The 19837-nt window shown below is 42.7% G+C and overlaps 1 protein-coding gene across 1 annotated transcript in view; it reads right to left on the bottom strand.

Moving 5' to 3' along the window:
- LRP2 (LDL receptor related protein 2) overlaps window positions 1-19837 on the bottom strand; it is a 241739-nt gene that overhangs the window by 66982 nt on the left and 154920 nt on the right. Inside the window, exons 36-45 of the mRNA XM_015422244.1 lie at window positions 18976-19189; window positions 17073-17312; window positions 14429-14617; window positions 11696-12616; window positions 10901-11066; window positions 9610-9768; window positions 7501-7790; window positions 5093-5296; window positions 3873-4115; window positions 848-973 (exon numbers count right to left, since the gene is read on the bottom strand). Of these exons, the coding sequence (XP_015277730.1) occupies window positions 848-973; window positions 3873-4115; window positions 5093-5296; window positions 7501-7790; window positions 9610-9768; window positions 10901-11066; window positions 11696-12616; window positions 14429-14617; window positions 17073-17312; window positions 18976-19189 (2752 nt within the window). The remainder of the gene's footprint in view (window positions 1-847; window positions 974-3872; window positions 4116-5092; window positions 5297-7500; window positions 7791-9609; window positions 9769-10900; window positions 11067-11695; window positions 12617-14428; window positions 14618-17072; window positions 17313-18975; window positions 19190-19837) is intronic.

Genomic DNA, 19837 nt, shown 5'->3' with positions numbered 1-19837 from the left:
GTGCCGGTGATCTACCACCATAAAAATAAAGTTTCAAATTAGTTTCAAATTAGATTTTAACCCACTAAAGTTGGGTTCCACCGTTCCCCCGCCTCTTTATAATGCACCTTCTGTCATTTACTGGTAAGCAAAATAAGCAAAAACAAAACAGAGAGACGAAGATCCACAAAGAACTGCGAACAAGTGGAGCTAGTGATCTGCCTCTGACCCTTCCGCGATCTACTGGTAGATCGCGATCTACCTGTTGGACATACCTGCTATACCCACCCACTCCCTTGCGACATATTAACACACTGAAGGCCAGGGATACAATGTCTGAGTTGCATCTCCCCCCACAAGTCCTTTAAACGATCATTTATCCAGTTTTTATGGAAGGTCTGAACTCTTGCTCCCATCTTTAATTTTTTAATTGTTTTCAGGCTTTAAAATTCTTAATGTTTTTAGAGTAACTGTGTTAATTGACTTTTACTACTATATGTCTTGATGTTTCCCACCCTGAGCCCATTTGGGGAGGGCGGGATATAAATTTTATAAATAAATACATAAACAAACAAACTCAGAGTTCTTCTCAAAACTGACACTCTTCCAGCTCTCCATATAATATTTCTTTAGTCTTTATCTAAAAATGGTTTGGTATCCTTTGTCTCCATGATTGACTGGCTTAGAAGATTTTTAAGTTCCAGAATCTGAAAAGTATGTTCATGTTAGGCAGACACACGTGGGCACAAGTAAAGGCGGGCCTTTGCAATACAATCATCAAAGGGAGGGGGTACATAGGTGGTAGAAGAATTTTGGCTTTTTGCCCAAACCAAAGCTGAGGAAGGTAATTGGGGCACCATTAGCTTACCGCAGTGAGTGGGGCTCTCATCACTCATGTCGCCACAGTCATTATCCCCATCGCACAGATAAGTTCGAGGAATGCATATGTTTGTGCTCTGACATTTTGTATAGCCGGTCTGACAAGTGCGTTCAGCTTTAAGAGAAAAAGAAAATAAGAAGGGAAAGTTTAGATCTCTTGTGTTCCCTTATAAAGGAACAGGCTGATTTCTAAAAATGCATGTTAAACGTCAAACAGCAACATTTTACAGACTTTCTGGAGTGAAATTTCAAACGATCTATCATTGTAAGATCAGTTCAGTAGACATCTTCTAGGGATGAGCTAACATATTCATTCTGAATAACACAATTTAGCAACTTGAATCTGCCTTTAAATCATCTGTTCTCAGAGGTAACTATTTTTAATCCATTGTTATTTTCCATGAATACATCTTCATTATTTACATCTGATACACTCTTTTTTCATGAGTAATTATAGCTTGTTCCTTCTACTCTACCCTTTAGAAAAAAATTATCCAAAATTTGGCAGAAAGGATATTTCAAAGGGACACATCCATAGAAACTACTCTGGGGAAAAGTCATCACAAGAAAAATGCTGTGCCTCAGAAAAGAGGAACAGAAACAAGACCACCTGGCCTGTATTACCATAACAAATAACAAAACACTTTTATTTTAGAAAGAACAATATACCTAAAGGGGAACATTTTGGGGGAACATTTTCAACAAATATATTACTATCAAAATTTAATCATTTTTAGTTATTTTCCAATTCTTGGTACAGATTTGTTAGGTAAAGTTTTTGGTCAGATGAGTAGAAAAGGTCCCATATTAGAGTTGGAAGACAACTTTCTTAAAATAAACACATTTGAGTTAGGTCAGTGCCTAGAAAACATCAGCCAGGAGCCTACACCATCTTGGATTCCATGATGCAAAGTAGGATATAGTACTCAATACAGTTTGAGTCGGTTTTGTCCTGCAAAAAGATGAGATCCCTTCTAAGCTTATTCTGTCTTAGAAACATAGAATCATAGAGTTGGAAGGGGCCACACAGACCATCTAGTACAGCCCCCTACCCATTTCAGGACCAGCCTAAAGCATCTCTGACAAATATTCGTCCAGGCTCTTCTTGAAAGCTGTCAGTGAAGGGGAGCCAACCACCTCCCTAGGCAGCTGATTCCACCTTTGAACCACTCTGACCGTGAAAAAGTTTTTCCTAGTATCCAGCCGATACCTTTCTGCATGTAATTGAAACCCGTTGTTTCGGGTCCTATCCTCTGCTGCCAACTGGAACAGCTCCTTGCCCTCCTCCAAATGACAGTCTTTTAAATATTTAAAGAGAGCAATCATGTCCCCCCTCAATCTCTTCTTCTCCAAACTAAACATTCCCAAGGTCCTTAGCCTTTCCTCGTAGGACTCAGTCTCCAGACCCCTGATCATCCTCGTCGCTCTCTTCTGCACCTAAGAGCAACAGCTTCTCAGTTCTGTACCATCAGTTCTCAGTTCTCCCCATCATAGCTACACTATCAAAACCACCAAACAATACCTAGACATCACCTGTTCTCTGATAATTGCAGCGTTATGCTAAAAACTCCAACCACTATTGTTGTAATCAGGGCCTCTGCCAGAACAGTAGAGCTGATGGTCACTGCTCAAAAGAACACATGAACACCTCTGCTGGATCAGACTAGTGGTCCATCTAGTCCAGCACCCTATTTTACACAGAGGCAACTCAGCTGCCCTGGAGGGCCTACAAACAGGACATAGAGACCAAGGCCCTTCCCCGAAGTGGCTCCTAAAGCTGAGTTTCAGAGGTTTACTGCCACTGAATATGTTCTATTGTCACACCAAAGCTAGCCACAAAAATGTAGTCTTAAGCACTTCACTGTTGGTTCAAAACAGAAAGATTAAATATATTATGCATAATACACAATACATTAATACAATTCACAGGGGAGGGAATAACATAATCATTATATCAAACGATTCACACACCGGAACAGTTATAAATTAATGATATGCCCTATTATTCAGTCCCCAATGGTTGAAGCATAGTATTCAATAGATGTTCACCTAATAGAAGTGATTATTTCCAGCCTTTCCACCAGTAGCCTCCTGTGGCACATTAAAAAGTACTGGCAGCATTTGGAGGGCCCTTGCATGCAAAAAAGCCACACATCAGGGGAAGGGTAACTGGGTGAGATCACCCTTCTTCCATTAATGGAAAGCCCATAGGATACAGCTCAGTATCCTTTGAGTTGGATCCAGCTAGCTTTTTCATTGGTGAAAAAAGGAGGAGGGTGTCCCCTTTCACCACCAAAACCGCTATCCTAGGGATCATGGGACCTGCATGAGAAAAGCCATCTAGGATGGGAGCTGTGATAAGAAGGGAAATTGGGCTACCATGAACAAAAATTTGGCGGGATCTAATGCTGCGGTGGCTCAGTGGTTAAGACGCTGCACTGCAGGCTGGAAGGTCGGTAGTTCAGCAGTTCAAGACCCGAGTGCCGCATGACGGAGTGAGCTCCCGTCTCTGGTTCCAGCTCCTGCCAACCTAGCAGTTTGAAAGCAAGAAATTGCAAGTAGATAAATAGGTACCGCTTTGGTGGGAAGGTAACAGCGTTCCATGTGCCTCGGCGTCTAGTCATGCCGGCCACATGACCACGGAAATGTCTTCTGACAGCGCTGGCTCTTTGGCTTGGAAACGGAGATGAGCACCACAACCCTAGAGTTGGATTTGACTGGCTTTCGAGCAAGGGAACCTTTACCTTTAACATGTACTACCAAAGTCAGTGGGACAGATCATAGCATGTACATTTATTAATGTTTCTCAATCACCAACAAATGCTCTTCACGCCCAATAAACTTCTCAAGCTGTTCATAAATCTGACTGGGTTTTTTTTTTTTACCAATTGTGTTAAAAATACCAACGTTTGTTCCGTTTTACTGATTCTTTACAAGCAAAAAAATTAAGTTTCCTCTATGGTGGCCTAAAGAATCAGATCCTAAAGGACAATATGTATTTGTGATCAACTTACGGCAATTTCTCTCATCTGAAGTGCCATTATCATAACAGTTGTTTACACCATTGCAGACGTATTCAAGAGATATACACCTTCCATTATTGCAAGTAAATTCTGTGTGGGAGTCACAAGTTCGGAACAAGCAGCCCACCTCATCACTGTTGTCTCCACAGTCATTGTAGTGATCACAGCGATAAGGGTAGGGTACACATCGCCCATTGCCACAGGTGAAAGCTGTTGGCTGACAGGTATGAAAAGCTGAAGGAGAGAAATGTGATAAAGAAACATCACTGACAGAAGAGACTCTTGACAAATCCATCAAAGAAGTATGTGGGAGTTTAGTTTGTTTGTTTTTACCTGCAAGGGCAAACACGGCTGCAAAGCGGACTGCATGTAAAGTAAAATACACATCTTGAATCAGTCAGTTGGAAGGCAAAGTTGTTAGTTTTGTTTCTACCTGGACGATTCGCTAGAGTCTACAAATCCCTCCGTGAAAACTGAACGAATGACAGAGCATTTCGAACAAAAGGAAGTAAACTGGAGATGCTGCTGCCAACATGTTGCCATAAAGCAACACAGCCGCACAGTCAATGAGAAAATGTGAGATTTTCTTTATGCGTGGTGGGACTTCTCTATTTTTTAAAGCCGAATTTTATCAAAAGGAAGTCATAATCCACTTCCTCCACTCCATCCTCCTTTTCCCCTTCCTGTTCCTGTAGGAGTCCCGTACCACTAGTGCCCTTCCCTCACTGGCAGTCTTTCAAGGCGTCGGGCCAGGAAGACTATATGTGTAGAGGAAGAGTTACAGAGCCCTAAATTTGAAAAACCATTAATAAACAGTTTTGTAAATACTTGCTAAGCGTGAGTTAAGAACACCGTACTCCACAACACATGTATTTATGTCTTAACTCGCACATTATTATTCTGATCTTATAAACATTTAAACTGTGAAAATACTTCCTAGTCCCTCTAAAAATTGTATTTCACCCTGTTTGAATCTAAGAGAGTAAGTCAGTTTTAACATCTGTACTATCTCTGCTACATTAGTCTTTTTAACTTTTACATTTTGAATTATCTCTGTTCCTGGCGGCAATCCGGTCTCCTCTCCTCTAGTTAATCCCAGCAACACAGACAGCGGGACTCTGGACAAACAGATATTGGGTATCTCTTGATTTTTATCAAAGCTTTTTCCTGCAAGGCATTAGAGTTTCTGATTCAGCGGCAGAAGTTCTTACCGCACACACTTTCCAGTTCATCGCTGCCATCCCCACAGTCATTATCATTGTCACACTTCCAGCGCTCTGCAATGCACCGTCCATTCAGGCAGGTGAAAAGTCCTCCACTACACCTGGTGCCATTGTCCACAATACAATGCCTGTTGTTATTGGCTAAATACCAGCGTCCATCAGAAGGACATTGACACTCTGCGCCAGTTGGGCCTACGTTTGATTACAACAAACAACAATGAAATATTACAATAACATTAAAACATCAACATCTTTACATATAACTTACCACAAAACATCCATTCACTTCACGGAATGTGAATGGAATGTTACTCAGAAAACAACAAGCAGGTTCACAAATATGTCAGCCCTTTAGCAGCATGCTTAGAATAAGCTCTTTTATGCACTCCGAATAAGCTTCATTCGTCGTATTGTTGCAGTGACACTGGTTCCAAGACTGCAACTACTACGTCAGCATATAAAATGAGCATGGCAATTCCAGGGAGAGACTCATACAATATCTGTCTTGCCAAATGAAGTTTCCTCCTTCTCACTTATTAACCCAGGAGTCTCTGGCTGCTGCAGAGTAGCTCATCGATCCCATTATCCCATTCATTTTTGCTAAAGAACCCTGATGCAGAGAAGCACTGAAGTGTTATAATTGCCAGTAAGTTGCCCTCAAAATGGGCTTTGCTGAAGGGCATTTGCCTCACCATGAAAAAGATATGTGCTTGGGGCAGAAAATAGTCTCATAAATACCAAGCTATTAGTCCCACTATTGATGTATGTTTGAAACAGGCTCTGGACACTTGAAACAAGTCTCTGAGTGTTAGGAAACACACTGATTTCTGCCACCATGAGCTATACTTTGCTACCCCAAGATATATTTGAATTTGTCTTGGAGTGTTGAATATTAGAAGTATGTGCTTGGTATATGCCGAGCCAATATTTTTTCAGATATTTAATCAGCCGAATACAGATTGAAGAATCTGATTCGGCTACCGAAACACCCATGACTGAATAAAAGCCGATATTATCTGGCTTTTATTCAGGCACAGCTAGAACACATTTAAAGAAGGCCATGCCTTCTGAGTTAATTTGCCGAGTGACGATAGCAGTGGTGCTGTAGCACTGAATAAAAGCCGATATTATCTGGCTTTTTTTCAGGCACAGCTGGAACACATTTAAAGAAGACCATGCCTTCTGAGTTAATTTGCCGAGTCACGATAGCAGTGGTGCTGTAGCGTTGCGATTCAGCAAGTGAACTCAGCAGGATACAGTATACCCTATATATATTCCGGTTTTCAGAATATTTACTTGAATCCCAATACAATACCAATATTGGTATTCGGGAATATTCAGAATACTGATATTTTTCAGGTTTTGCATACCCCTATTGAATATACACGAACATGAAATTGAGCCAACTTCGGAGGACGGCGGAAGACAGGAGAGCCTGGCGGGAGATTGTCCATGGGGTCGCGAAGAGTCGGACTCGACTGTGCGACTGAACAACAACAAAATTGAATATACCCCATATGTGATATGTTCACAGTGTGATATATACATTGTTGCACTAATAAACATGCAGCCTGTTGTAGAACTGAACAATGGTTACCTGCCTGTATCATGAGATCTTTATACCCCAGTCTCTCCAGAATGGCTGACAATTATTCATCTGTAGTATGTCACAACCTTGCATCTCCTGGGTAAGAACTGCTGCAGCTTCTTTTACTAGTTGCAGAAATTTCAAATGACTGTCACTAGACAAAAGTGAAAGAGTCCAGTAGTACCTTAAAGACTAACAAAACTTGTGGCAGGGTATGAACTCTCGTCAGTCACGAAAGCTCATACCCTGCCACAAATTTTGTTAGTCTTTAAGGTGCTACTGGACTCTAGCTGTTTTCTACGGACAGACTAACACAGCTACCTATCTTGATCTACCACCAGACAAGGCAGTGTCCTAGATGTCAGATATGGTTGGGATTTGCCAATGCTTAGTTGTCTGCAGCTTAGTGCAGAGCATAAATTTGGCATGCAGAACATCCCAGGTTCATTCCAGACATATTCAGTTCAAAGGACTAGGCAGTATGTGATGCAAAAGACCTCTGCCTGAGACCCTGGTGAGCTGCTGCCAGTCTGAGTATAGACCTTACTTGACCTGTGATCTGACTCCATACAAGACAGCTTCATTTGTTCATATACTGGTGTGTCTATGTCCTTGCATATATATGTGCTATGCATTTTGTGAATGAAAACTTACTTTTTCCGTTGCAATGGTGATCCAAACTAAAATGCTATTTGAGTGCAAGAACTTAAATAAAATTGTCTCAGCTGATCTAATCCCTTATTGAAAGACATGGCACTCAATGACAATACATACGTTATTATTATTTTTTAATAAATCTTTTATTTACCTGTTACACAGATATGGCTGCAACCACCATTGAACTGGTTACAAGGATTGGTGCATTTCTGTTGCTTGCTTTTGGCCCAGACGTGAATATCCATGGGTCTGGATGGCAGATTTGAGATCATAACAATCTGATTCGACCCATCATATTTGTTGGCTCGGTAAATACTCCGGGTGTTCCAGTCTGTCCAGTAAATATGTTGATCAAAGAGGGTCATTGCAAATGGATAGAGGGCTGTGCTAACAATGACCTCACGATTTTCACCTGTAAGGGTGCTGCGCTCTATCTTCTGTCTAAAACAATTAGGAGTTGTTAGTATTTGAAAACAAAGCACGAGACACCAAAATTTCATACATTATATGCCCCTAAATCCCCCTTATGAGAAATACTGTGAAACACGTAAAGCTTATTGTAAACTTCAAAAATCCTTGTAACCCACAGCTCTCAAATATTAAAACTTGTTAGCAATCTAATTATACTGTATGTAGTGAATCATGCCCTGACCTGGATAGCCCAATCTTGACAGATCCTGGAAGCTAAGAAGGATTGGACCTAGCTAATATTTGGATGGGAAACCTCCAAGGAATACCAGGGTCATGATGCAGAGGCAGGCACTGGCAAACCTCCTCTGAACGCCTCTTGCCTTGAAAACCCTATGGATCACCATAAGCCAGCTGTGCTTTGCCAGCACTGATTACCATTCTACCATTCAACAGATTTCATTCCCATCATTTTGCTTGTTTGGCAAACAGAAAATAAACTAACAATGAACACCACTGTCGCCAAAAAAAATTCTTACTAACCATGATCATAATGTAGTATCTTTGTTACTGAACTACTGCATATTATTTAAACCAGTACCGTACCGAAGCATCTGAGAAACAGTAAAATACAAGGGGAGACCCGCAAGAAACTTGTGGGGAGGGGACATTTTGCCCGTCCTTGCTTCCCTCTCCCTCTTCTCTGTGAAGGTTCCCTCCTGTCTTTCTGTACCTACCCCTTATCTACCAATCTGCCCTCACCTCTCCTTCTCCTCTCACCCCTTCTGTGTCAGCTTTCCTCCCTACCCCCTTCTCTAGGTATCCTTTCTTACCCCTTCTCCTCTCACCCCTTGTATGTCTCACCCCTCTCTTACCCCAGCCCTTCTCAGACAATGTCCTCTTTCCCCACCCCTTCTCAGCCTGCCCCTCTCTTTCTCTTCCCTCTTTCTCTCTTTCCTCCCCCCCACAATCTCCCCCTCTTCTGCCTCCCTTTCTGCGGCTTCGTCCTTGTTTTTCTGGCTGTGGGGAGGCCGCTCGCCTGGGAGGGATGTGGCGGCGGCCCCTGCCCCGCGACTCCAGGGCTGTCTTGCTGGAACCCGCGCTCTCTCCAGCATGGTGATGGGGGGTGGGGGCAGTGGGCAGCTGGCTGGATGGCTTTGGTCGCTTCCTCCTCTCCCTCACCTAACCAAAAGGGCAAAAAACCTCAAGCATGTGAAGCAAAAAGCTGGCGGGGCAGCCCAATGAGCGGCTGCTCAGTGCTCTGTTTGTGTACCCCCTGGGCTTAGCCACTCCTCCTGCGCTGCTGCTCCTTTGGATAGAAGCCCGCAGGGGCCACTGATGGGTGCGGGACTTTGGCTGGGGGGGGGGAGAGACTGGCAGCCCTGGGAGTCCCCCTACTGTCCTCCTATTTTCTGGCAGTCCTGGCGGTGGTGGGGACGGTTCCTGTGTTGACATGAATGGACGGGTCTTGCTGCAGCAGGCCGAGCAGTGGCTGGGACGGGTATTGCCTTGGTGGGTACCTTGTGGCTCCAACAGCTTTTCCCAGCAGCCCTAGCAGTGGCATGGGCAGCAACAGAGGCAATTATTTGCTTTTTCCACAGCTCAGTAAGTACGCATGCGCAGAGAACACAGTTTTACTTTTGGGGGGATTTCTCTCTTTCCTCCCCCTACTTTTAAAAACATTTTAGATTTTTCTGAACACCTGGGGAATGCCCCAATTGTGCAGAAAAGTCTCTTTAACCTCCATGTGCCCCTGATTTATGGAAATAAGTATCCGCACGCACAGGGAACACTTGGGTATTAGTGTACAAATACAGGTCCAATTGCAAGCAAATTAAACACAGATACATACAAATTTGCGTCAGCCCAATAAAGCTGCTGTTCCTCGTAGTCTAATGTTAATCCATTGGGCCATACTAAGTTGGTGCTGACAATGGCTGTCCTGAAATTTCCTCCAAGGGTCGCTCGTTCTATTTTAGCATTGGAACTCCAATCAGTCCAGTACATGTACCTATGATAACACAATTATTAATATATTTATTTGCTTATTTATTTATTTATCTAAAGGGCATTTATTTCCCACCTTCCTGTATAAAACCAACTCTCCAGTGGAATAGGAAAAAAGTGAAACAGCAACAACAGCAATAAGACTAAAATCATCCTCAGAACAAAACATTAAAAAAACAGCAGAAAAATAAACCCAGAGCAACTGCCCCAAAACAATTCAAAACAGCAAAAAAACCTATAAGGCAGCAATAAAACCACAGATAAAACACTTCTAAGCAGAGAAAACAGCGGCTTGTATCCAACCACCTGTGCATAGCTGGCACATGGAGTTTTCCTGCATTCCCCTTCATTCCTGAAGCCCTTTCTAACCTCTACAAAGATCATTCTCAGGGGTCACAGGACCCACATGGGCAACATCGGGGGGGGGGCGGGAGTAAGGAGGTGCAAGGGAATGAAATTGCCTCATCCCTTCTGTGGTGCTGCAGGTACAGGGGAGAGAGGAGGAGCCATTTCATTCTCTTGTCCCTCCTCATTCAAAACCCTCCCACCTGTGCCATATTCCTCTGCATGGGTCCCACATTTTGTACTTCTTCACCCAAAGAGTGATTAAGACGTGGAATTCACTGCCACAGGAGGTGGTGGTGGCAACAAGCATGAACTGCTTCAAGAGGGAATTAGATAAACATATGGAACAGAGATCCATCAGTGGCTACTAGCCACAAGGTATAGATAGGAACTCTGGGGCAAGTGATGCTCTGTCTTCTTGGTGCTTGGGGGGGGGGGACAACATTGGGAGAGCTTCTAGTGTCCTGGCCCCACTGATGGACCTCCTGATGGCACCTGGTATTTTTGGCCACTGTGTGACAGTGTTGGACTGGATGGGCCATTGGCCTGATCGAACACAGGCTTCTCTTATATCCTTATGTTCTTATTAACCACTGTAGCCTTCTGAAAGAAAACAGACTTCCAAAAGTCCTGAAGAAAAGGCATACAGCAAACTTCCTCGGCCAGGGAGGAAAAGGGTACTTTGAGGTCTCCCTTATTAATGTTGATATGATGAAAGCAGAGAAACAGCAAGGAATGCAGAAGCAGACACCCCTTATTTCACAACACAATTTACGGAAAGTACTGCTTACCCTTGGCAAGGATTCAATACAATGGCCCTTGGACGTGGAACATGAGCCACCACAGAGCGATTAGATCCATCCACAGCCATTGAACTGATGGTCTGATTTAGATAGTCACTGTAATAAAGTCTCTTGTTGATCCAATCAAAGGCTATACCGTCTGGAGTTCCCGGACCTTAAGACAAGCAGAATACAAAGCACAACAAATAACTCTGCATGAAAACACTATGAATCAATCACCATAATGCGTCCAAAGGCCCTTTTGAGTGCCACAGTGGGATATTACTGGTCTATCTAAAGCTAAAAGATCACTTTTAAACACATGACAGCAGACAAAGGTATGGTAATGTGTACTTCTTAAGGCTCTTACATGACAGCATGGCTACTCCCAGCCTTGGCAACATCTACATATACTTATATTGAGTGGCCTACCCTTCATGTATGCTATTATTTTTACTACTGCTACTGCTGCTGCTGCTGCGGCTACTACTATTATTACTACTGCTGCTACTACAAGAAAGACCTGTGTCCTCCATGGTACCTTCATCTATATCCTAAACAGTCACTTAAAGAGAAGCATGATTTACAGTGCAAACCTAAGCAAAGTTATGACCTTCTAAGTACAATGAACTCAATGGACTCAGAAGGGTGCAACCCTGCTTAGGATGATACTGTTAGTGTAGTTACAGGGAGACAGAGTAATATTCTGACTGTGGAGACATTTTAAAGAGTAAAACACAGCCCAAATTATTCAAATAATCATATAGTTAAGCATTGTAACCTTGAAGAAATAGTCATGTTTACCTGATGCTACTATGGTGGGGCTACCAGTTCCAGAATAGATGTTCAGATAACTTATTTTTCCTGTGCCTGCTGGGGAACTCTGAGTGAAATATATCACATTATTCACACTATCATAGTCAAGAGCTACTGCAGTTCTTAATACAGCCACAGTTTGAAATGGAGGGCTATGATTCGCAGGATCCAGATGCAAGCTTCTAAGGGCGTTCTCCAAAGTGAAGATTAGATAGTTATCTGTCGAAATGGAGCAGCTTTTGCCATTACTATCTAGCAATCCATACGCACATCCACATTTTGGTGTTACCAGATCCGGGAGTGCAAAACACAGATGCGAACAGCCTCCATTGTCCTCCAGACATGGATTGTGGTTGACATCGGCAGGGGACTGTGACTGATAGTGACGGTTGTAAATGGTAACGTCTCTCAGCCAGTTGATGTTGTCTCTTATAACTGCTGGTGGTTCAGTATTCCCTGGCTCTTTACTAGCTTGGAAGATTTTTTTCAAATTTCTATCTACCCAAATCATAGAGTTTTCAAAAATAGCAATGCCATATGGAGTCGGGTAACGGCTGCCGTAGCGGACAATTTCTGGCTCTCCACCATCTTGTGAAATCCTTGCAATCATGTCTAAAGAATCATCCACCCAGTAAATGTAGCCATTGCTGTGATCTACTGCCAAACCACGTGGTGTAACGATGCCTTCAGAGACCAGCACAGTCCTATTGGTAGCGTCGAGAAATGCACGTTCTATCTTTGGATTCTGTCCGTAATCTGCCCAGAACAGGTATCTGTTTTGGGGGTCCACAACAATATGCCTTGGCATATCCACATTGGTTTTAAGCAGGACACGGCGATAAGTAGTGTTTAAACGTAGAACTTCTATAAATGTCTCTCTCAGGAATGCATTAGTAAAATAGAGATTTCCTGGGTTAAAAAAAAACAAAGCCAATAAAATATAGATACATTCATTTTCAAGCAGTGTTAAGCATATGCAAGACAGTACAGAAGAACAATATAGACGTTCAAATGGGAACCTGCAAAGACTTGCAGGAGGCATCTCACTTCCCCCTCTCCCACCATTTTCTCTTTCCTGAAAGCCCTCATAGTCTCTCCCCCTTTCCTGCTTCCTTCTCTCCTTCTAGGGTTGCCAGCCTCCTGGTGGGGTGTGAAGATTAGAGGTTTGCAAAAATAAATAAATTGTTTTTTCCCTGATTTGGGTCTACTGGACAAAAAAAGTATCGATATTCCCGAATTTGTGGGGTGTGAAGATTAGAGGTTTGCAAAAAAAATAATAATTGTTTTTTTCCCTGATTTGGGTCTATTGGACAAAAAAAGTATCGATATTCCTGAATACCAGTATTGGTATTTTACTGGTATGTGGGTAAATATTTGGGAAACCCGAATTTATTTGGCTCCATTATACCCTATGGGGACTGTCCCCATAGGGTATAATGGAGAGTTGACTCTGCAAGTGAAGTGATTTAAACTTTAAATGCCTTCATTTCACTTCCAGTCGGGCCGCCACAGCAGTGCAACTCCGCAGTGAAGTGAGGGGGTTTAAAGTTTTAATGCTTTCACTTCACTCCCGGAGTTGGGCCACAGTGGTGACACAACTCTGAATGAAGTGCTTTAAAGCCTTCTGGACTTTCTGAGTCGCACTGCAGCAGTGGCACGACTTGGCAAGTAGCTGTGCCCAAATAAAAGCCAAAAAATATCGGCTTTTATATCGGTGCAGCTACTTTGGTAGTTGAATACAGATCTCTGTCACTGGATATATGAACATAAATGCCTGTGCTGTTTCATTTAGGGCATCTGTCTCTATCTGTCTGACTCCCAGCTTATCTTTGTCCATGCTCCCTTGTTCTGCCCCACATCTTAGGGCTTTTGGTGTGCATAAGAGCCTGCTGATTCTGCAGTTTCCACAGGCATCAAAAACCTTAAGATGTGCTGCTGGAGCCCTGCTTATGGGGTTGGGCTGGCAGCTCCATCCAAGCCTCCTAAACAGCATTCTAGCCTTGCCTCTTTGACAAGGCTTTTGACACATGCTGGGAGCCTTGCAGGAGAACAGGGGCTTTCAGACACCAGCTGAGAAGGGTGTTCTGGTTGGTAGCTCTAAACCCTCTTGAGCAGGGCTCTTTGGCAGGGTTTCCAATTGCGAGCCGAAAAACATCCGCAGGTTAGCAGTGGCCTTTGAGTTGCAGTGCGGATGCCACGAGACTACACAAATGGCAAAATTACTATCAAGGAAAGCAGAGATCCCTCTAACGTTGACACAGAGTGCAGTCTTAACACTAGTCCATACATTCATATCCTTAAAGACCATCTCATCAATTTCTTGCACTGCAAGAAATGATGACTGACTTGGGAACAAGCCCTATTAAGATCAGTGGCAACCACTTTTGAGTAAACAGTAATGTATTATTGTTATGCATTCAAAGCTAAAATTTCCTCATTCTGATGTTAATGAATAAGTGACACTTACTATATAAAGCACAGATAGACAAAAGAACTGAAGCAACAAGAATCTCTACAAATGTGGTTTGTTATGAGAGCCCAATGGGGCAGCGAAGCAAAATGAAAGTGCCCCAAATGAGTTCAGACATCTGGCCCCTATCAAGAATAACCTTCAAGAATATATAATAACACTTTATATCAGATTCTGGGGATCCAGATTTCCTAAAAACATAAATAACACAGAAGATAAATATATATTTACTGCGCTAGAGTAGTACAAACCTGATACCCAGTCAACAGCAATGCCACGGATTCCATTGCGCCCTATCCCATCTGTGATGACATCTGTGAAATAGGAGCCATCTGGCTTGATTCTGCGTATTGCGTTTTGAGAAGGACTGCTGCTGCTGAAGTCGCACCAGTAAATGAAACCAGAAGGGATATGGACATCCACATGCAGCGCATTTCTCCCTGGAACATTTTGAAAAATATGATTCTTCATTTAATATTCCGTTTGTTGTATGTTAGTCTTACGACTGGTTATTAGACCTTCTATGAAAAGAACCCAACCATTTTCTATATGTCTGGAAGCCATCCATCAGTTGTAACTTTTGGCTCGGAAGCAGAGCTTTCTTAGAGGCAAAGTACATGTTACAATGGCCATGGGTCCAACTCATGGCCACGAACGCTAATTTTGAAAATAAAATTAGCTGTTTAATAATTCCCGACTGGGCTCTTGCTGCAGTGACATCTGGATGTCCCAAGACATCTTTGTCAGATCTCGGAAGCTAAGCAGTCTAGGGATACTATGCAGAGGCAGGCAATTGTAAACCACCTCTCTTGCCTTGAAAACCCTACTGGGTCGCAATAAATTGGCTGTGACTTTACCACATTTTACACACACACACTGTAGCATCAACTTATTTTGTTCCACTTCCCCCACACCCCTTTTTAAGAGCCTGTTGAGGGTTTCTGGGGTCCTTTTCCTGGGACCCCCTCCAGTTCCCCTGAGTTCTTTCAAAGGTTGGGTGGAGACTGGCAAGGGGCTCAATCTAGTATAAAGAGAGACAACAGTTCTTAAACAAAGTTCAACTTACTCCATTACACACTCTTAAAACAGAAAACACTTCGCAGCATTTCAATATTCAACATAGAATATTTCAACACAAACCCAGTACTTGTATAAGACTCAGAACATTCTGGACTAGCCACCAAGGTCTCACATGAAACTATTGATGGCCAGTCCCCTACCATTAGTAAACCAGAGATATATATCTTTCTTGGACCTATAGCTGCTAGCATACCGACTGACACGGTATCACGTAGGACTACCATGGATGTGACGCAGGCCCAACTAGAACTGACAAGAACTGAACCAAATTACTCCCCTCCTTTCTATCTCTGGGGTCAGGAAGCTCACAGAAATCAAGGAGAGTCAAGGAAGCTAGATTCAAATCTATCTAGATTCTGATAATGACACCACTAACTTCTGGAATGTATGAACATCCTCTAAGGCAAAATCATGTACAGGGTTATCGGTACCAGAAGGCCACAGCACCAGCAGAGTCCTGAAGCCTCCTGGGACACAGAACCAAAGATTCAACTGTACTTAAATACAGAAATTAAAGTAACATAGGTTTAACAGAGGACTGAGGCTCAATCCAGGCCCTAATTCTGCGACAGGGCCAAAACAGCCCCCCCCCCGGCTGTTTTTTCAAAAAACTAAATTTTCCTCAAAAATGATGGCAGTGGCCACAGGTTGGACCCATGGACACCATAACGTGTATTCTGGCTATTAGTCCCTCCCTTTCAGCTACACCAGCCACAGGAAGAGAATTTGCTCTGGCTCACCGATTGTCTTCACCTTCACTGCAAGAAGGTTTTATGACTGGTTTATCTGTTCAGTGGAAATTCTACTAAGCAGTGTTCCCTCTAAGCTGAGTGAGAGTGAGCTAGCTCACAGTTTTTTAGCCTCTGGCTCACACATTTTTGTCTTAGCTCATTAAGGACAGCTCCAGAGCAAACTAATTTATGCAGTAGCCAAATTGCTCACTCACAACTTTAATGCCAGTGGCTCACAAAGTAGAATTTTTGCTCACAAGACTCCACAGCTCAGAGGGAGCATTGCTACTAAGATTTATTTTATTTGGATTTGGGACTGATTCACACATGGATCTTAATCGTCATGTGTGAATGTACCATCACAGATATCAGAGACAACACCATCGGAAACAACAGTTTTGTATCAGCCAGCATCACCTCAAACACAGTATTTTGCAAGTCACTTTCACAATTCACTTAATCATCAAATAATGAGAAATCAGGTAGTGCACATGCACGTGTGAACCAGCACATTTATTTGAGCCTCGAGGTGTGATGCAGAAACAAACATCACCTCAAACACAGTATTTTGCAAGTCTCTTTCACAATTCACTTAATCATCGAATAATGAGAAATCAAGTAGTGCACATGCACGACCAGCACATTCATTTGAGCCTCGAGGTGTGATGCAGAAACAAATAATCTTTTTTTGATTCCTCCGCAGCTGACACATTTATAGAAGACAGATGACATCCTGAGATTCACAAAGTGGTCAAAGCTGCAAAAATAGGAATCAACCAGAACTAGCTGATATAATGTAGAACTGCCATGCATTTTTCACCAAACTCCATGTTTGGAGGGCAATAAGAACTGTATCACTGGATTCTGCTCTCAGTTCCCATGTTCCAACATCACCTGTTTTTCTGGATTCCAGTCAAACAACCGGTTTAACCAAAAGTACTTCTCCTCAACAGCCTTGTTTATGTCATTTTTAACTTAACAGCATGAAATCCACATGAGGGAAGTACAGCACTACCCATCCACAGCAGTAAACAGAACATTAGACATCAAAGGATTCTGCTAAGGAATGATAATCTTCACCTACCTCTTCCTGCCAAGGGGACCATTGCTTCCGAGTGGTCAGATGCTTCCAAGCTAAATCCTTTAATTGCGGACAGCATGGAGACGACAACAAAGGAATTGTACGGGGAACAGGTTCTGTTGTCAGGATTTAACTGGAAGCCAGTTGCACAAGCACAGGAGAAAAGCCCCCCAGGTAAAGGCAGGCAAAGTTGCTGACAAATCCCAACATTGTTACTGCAGCCGTTCGAGGAACCAGCAGAATCTGAAGGCGGGAGAGACAAACATAAACATGAACTGAAACTCACTGCATGTGCTACCGTTCAAGAGGACCAAAGCAAGCGAGTAAATAAATGCTGTTGCAAAGCAAGCATAAATAGATGAGTGATCCTACCCAATCCTACCACTCTACCGAGCACATTTTATTCATTTATTCATTCATTTATTTATTAAAACATTTATACCCCACCTTTCATTTTGGCTGAAGTCTGAAGTCTTCCTCCAGTCTAAGAACTCTTCCACTAACTTAAGCGGCTCTTCCATTGCAGGAAATGCGTTACAATTGCATATTCAAAAATTAAAAGGTTTTTTAAAATACTATCCTCACACTGCTAAGAGACTTACTAGGTGACCATGGGACAACCACACTCTTTTTTTTCAGCCTCACAGGGGTTTTGTGAACATAAAATGCAGAAAAGACCACCACATATGCTGGTCTGAGCTCCTAAAAGGAAGAGTAGAATAAAAGCCTGCTAACAAGAGCTAATAGTGTAGCAGAACAAAGTTTGGGTCCAGTGGCACCCTTAAGACCAATTAAGTTTTATTCAAGGTATAAATTTTTGTGTGCAAGCACACTTCCTCAGATATAGTGTAGTAGTTAAGAATCTGGGAAGACTTGTGTTCAAATCCTCCTTTACTGATGAATATTGGGAAGATTGGGAAGACCTAGGTTCAAATCCTCCTTTACTGTTGAAGCTCACAGAGTTAACTTAAGCAATCACTCTCTCTAGCCTAACTAGGGATGTGCATTTGGTTCGGCCGAACTGAAAAAAAAACCCCGTATAATGTCTACAGCATTATTCGGGCTCCCTAGAAGCCGAATCAGAGATCCAAGGCAATTTGCCTTCCCTTCAATGATGGGAACCTGCTGCCCTGGCAGTAATGGGGGGGGGAGGATTATTATACCCTATGGGGATGATCCCCGTAGGGTATAACTGCACCGGATCCATTCGGCAGTACCGATAATTCCTGAAGCCCAGTATCTTGCCGATACTGGGATTCAGGAATATTGGCAAATACCAATATTTTTCGGGTTTGATATATATTAGGTGCATACCCCTAAGCCTAACCTGCCCCACAGGATTGTTGTGGGGATAAAATGCAGGAGAGACAACCAATGTTGAAAGATGTTTTTGGTCTTCCCTGGGGAGAAAAACAAGGTATAGACATCTAACTATATAAATGCCTCAGCTATGAGCAACCAGCAAAACCTAAATGCTGGTAATTTTGATAAACAGTGCAGATAATTTTCCATAGTGATAAATAAATGTTGTGTACATTTAAAAAATGGTATGAATTACTGAATACCAAATAGTTTGTTTGAACTTTTTACTGGTAATGAATGACCTGGAATTTATATTTTCCTGTATAAATTAATAAATAAGTTGCCACCTTTAAGATCTGAGGCCTTCCTGAAGCAGAAACATGGCTATGAAATTCTCCTCCATGCTAGTTCTATCGAAGTTTTTAAAAGACGGGAGGAATCCCACTTTTTCAGAATGGCTTTTGGTTCTTTGGCTCAGAACAGAACTACAACTCCTTCTCCTGATTTTGTATTAGGATGCCACAGTTAGCCTGATGCTGAAGGAACAGGAATTTAACCCTTTCTCTGTGCCCTAAAACTATCATAGGTCACATCAAATACTCACTGTCACGATAATAAACTCGGAGGCATTTCAGTCTTGAAATGTTGTCTCTCAGCACCACTTTATTTGCTCCAGTGGACTTGTCAACCCGCTCGATTACTTCATAATCACGGTCAGTGTAGTACAGAAAAGACCCATAGACAGCCACACCCCAGGGATGAGAAAGGTGAAAAACCAGGGTCATCCTGTTTGTGCCATCCACATTCCCTCGTTCAATCTGGGAAATAAGATTTAATATCTCTTACAAATTCAAGTCAGCTATCCACATGCAAGACTGTATCTTTAAGGAGAGCCAGTTTGGTGTAGTGGTTAAGTGCGCGGACTCTAATCTGGGAGAACCGGGTTTGATTCCCCACTCCTCCACTTGCAGCTGCTGATGTGACCTTGGGTCAGTCGCAAGCTCTGGCACAGCTGTCCTTGAAAAAGAGCAGTTTGTGTCAGAGTTCTCTCAGCCCCATCCACCTCACAGGGTGTCTGTTATGGGGAGGGGAAGGGAAAGGAGTTTGTAAGCCGCTCTGAGACTCCAAGTGAAGGGCGGGGTATAAATCCAATCTCTTCTTCTCTTCTTCTTCTTTAAAACTACACACCTTAGTTTCATTTTTGTATTATGGCGGCTTTTAAGGTTTTAATTTAGGGCTGTATTTTATTATTTATAGTTCACCTTTCTCACTGAGACTTATGGCAGATTATACAGTGTAAATCAATGCAATCAATAGGATGAGACATCTAATAAGCAAGCCGCCCTGAGCCGGCCTCGGCCGGGAGGGCGGGGTAGAAATTCAAAGTATAAATAATAAATAAAAATTCTACAGCCGCCAGGCGGGCAATGCGGTCTGTCCCATTACCTTCGACCTGATCGCATTTC

The sequence above is a fragment of the Gekko japonicus genome, unplaced genomic scaffold (assembly GCF_001447785.1).
Source record: "Gekko japonicus isolate JY-2015 unplaced genomic scaffold, Gekko_japonicus_V1.1 scaffold469, whole genome shotgun sequence".
NCBI classification, from domain to species: Eukaryota; Metazoa; Chordata; class Lepidosauria; order Squamata; family Gekkonidae; genus Gekko; species Gekko japonicus.
The sequence above is the reverse complement of the archived record's forward strand: the minus strand, read 5'-3'. Positions and strand labels throughout refer to the sequence as shown.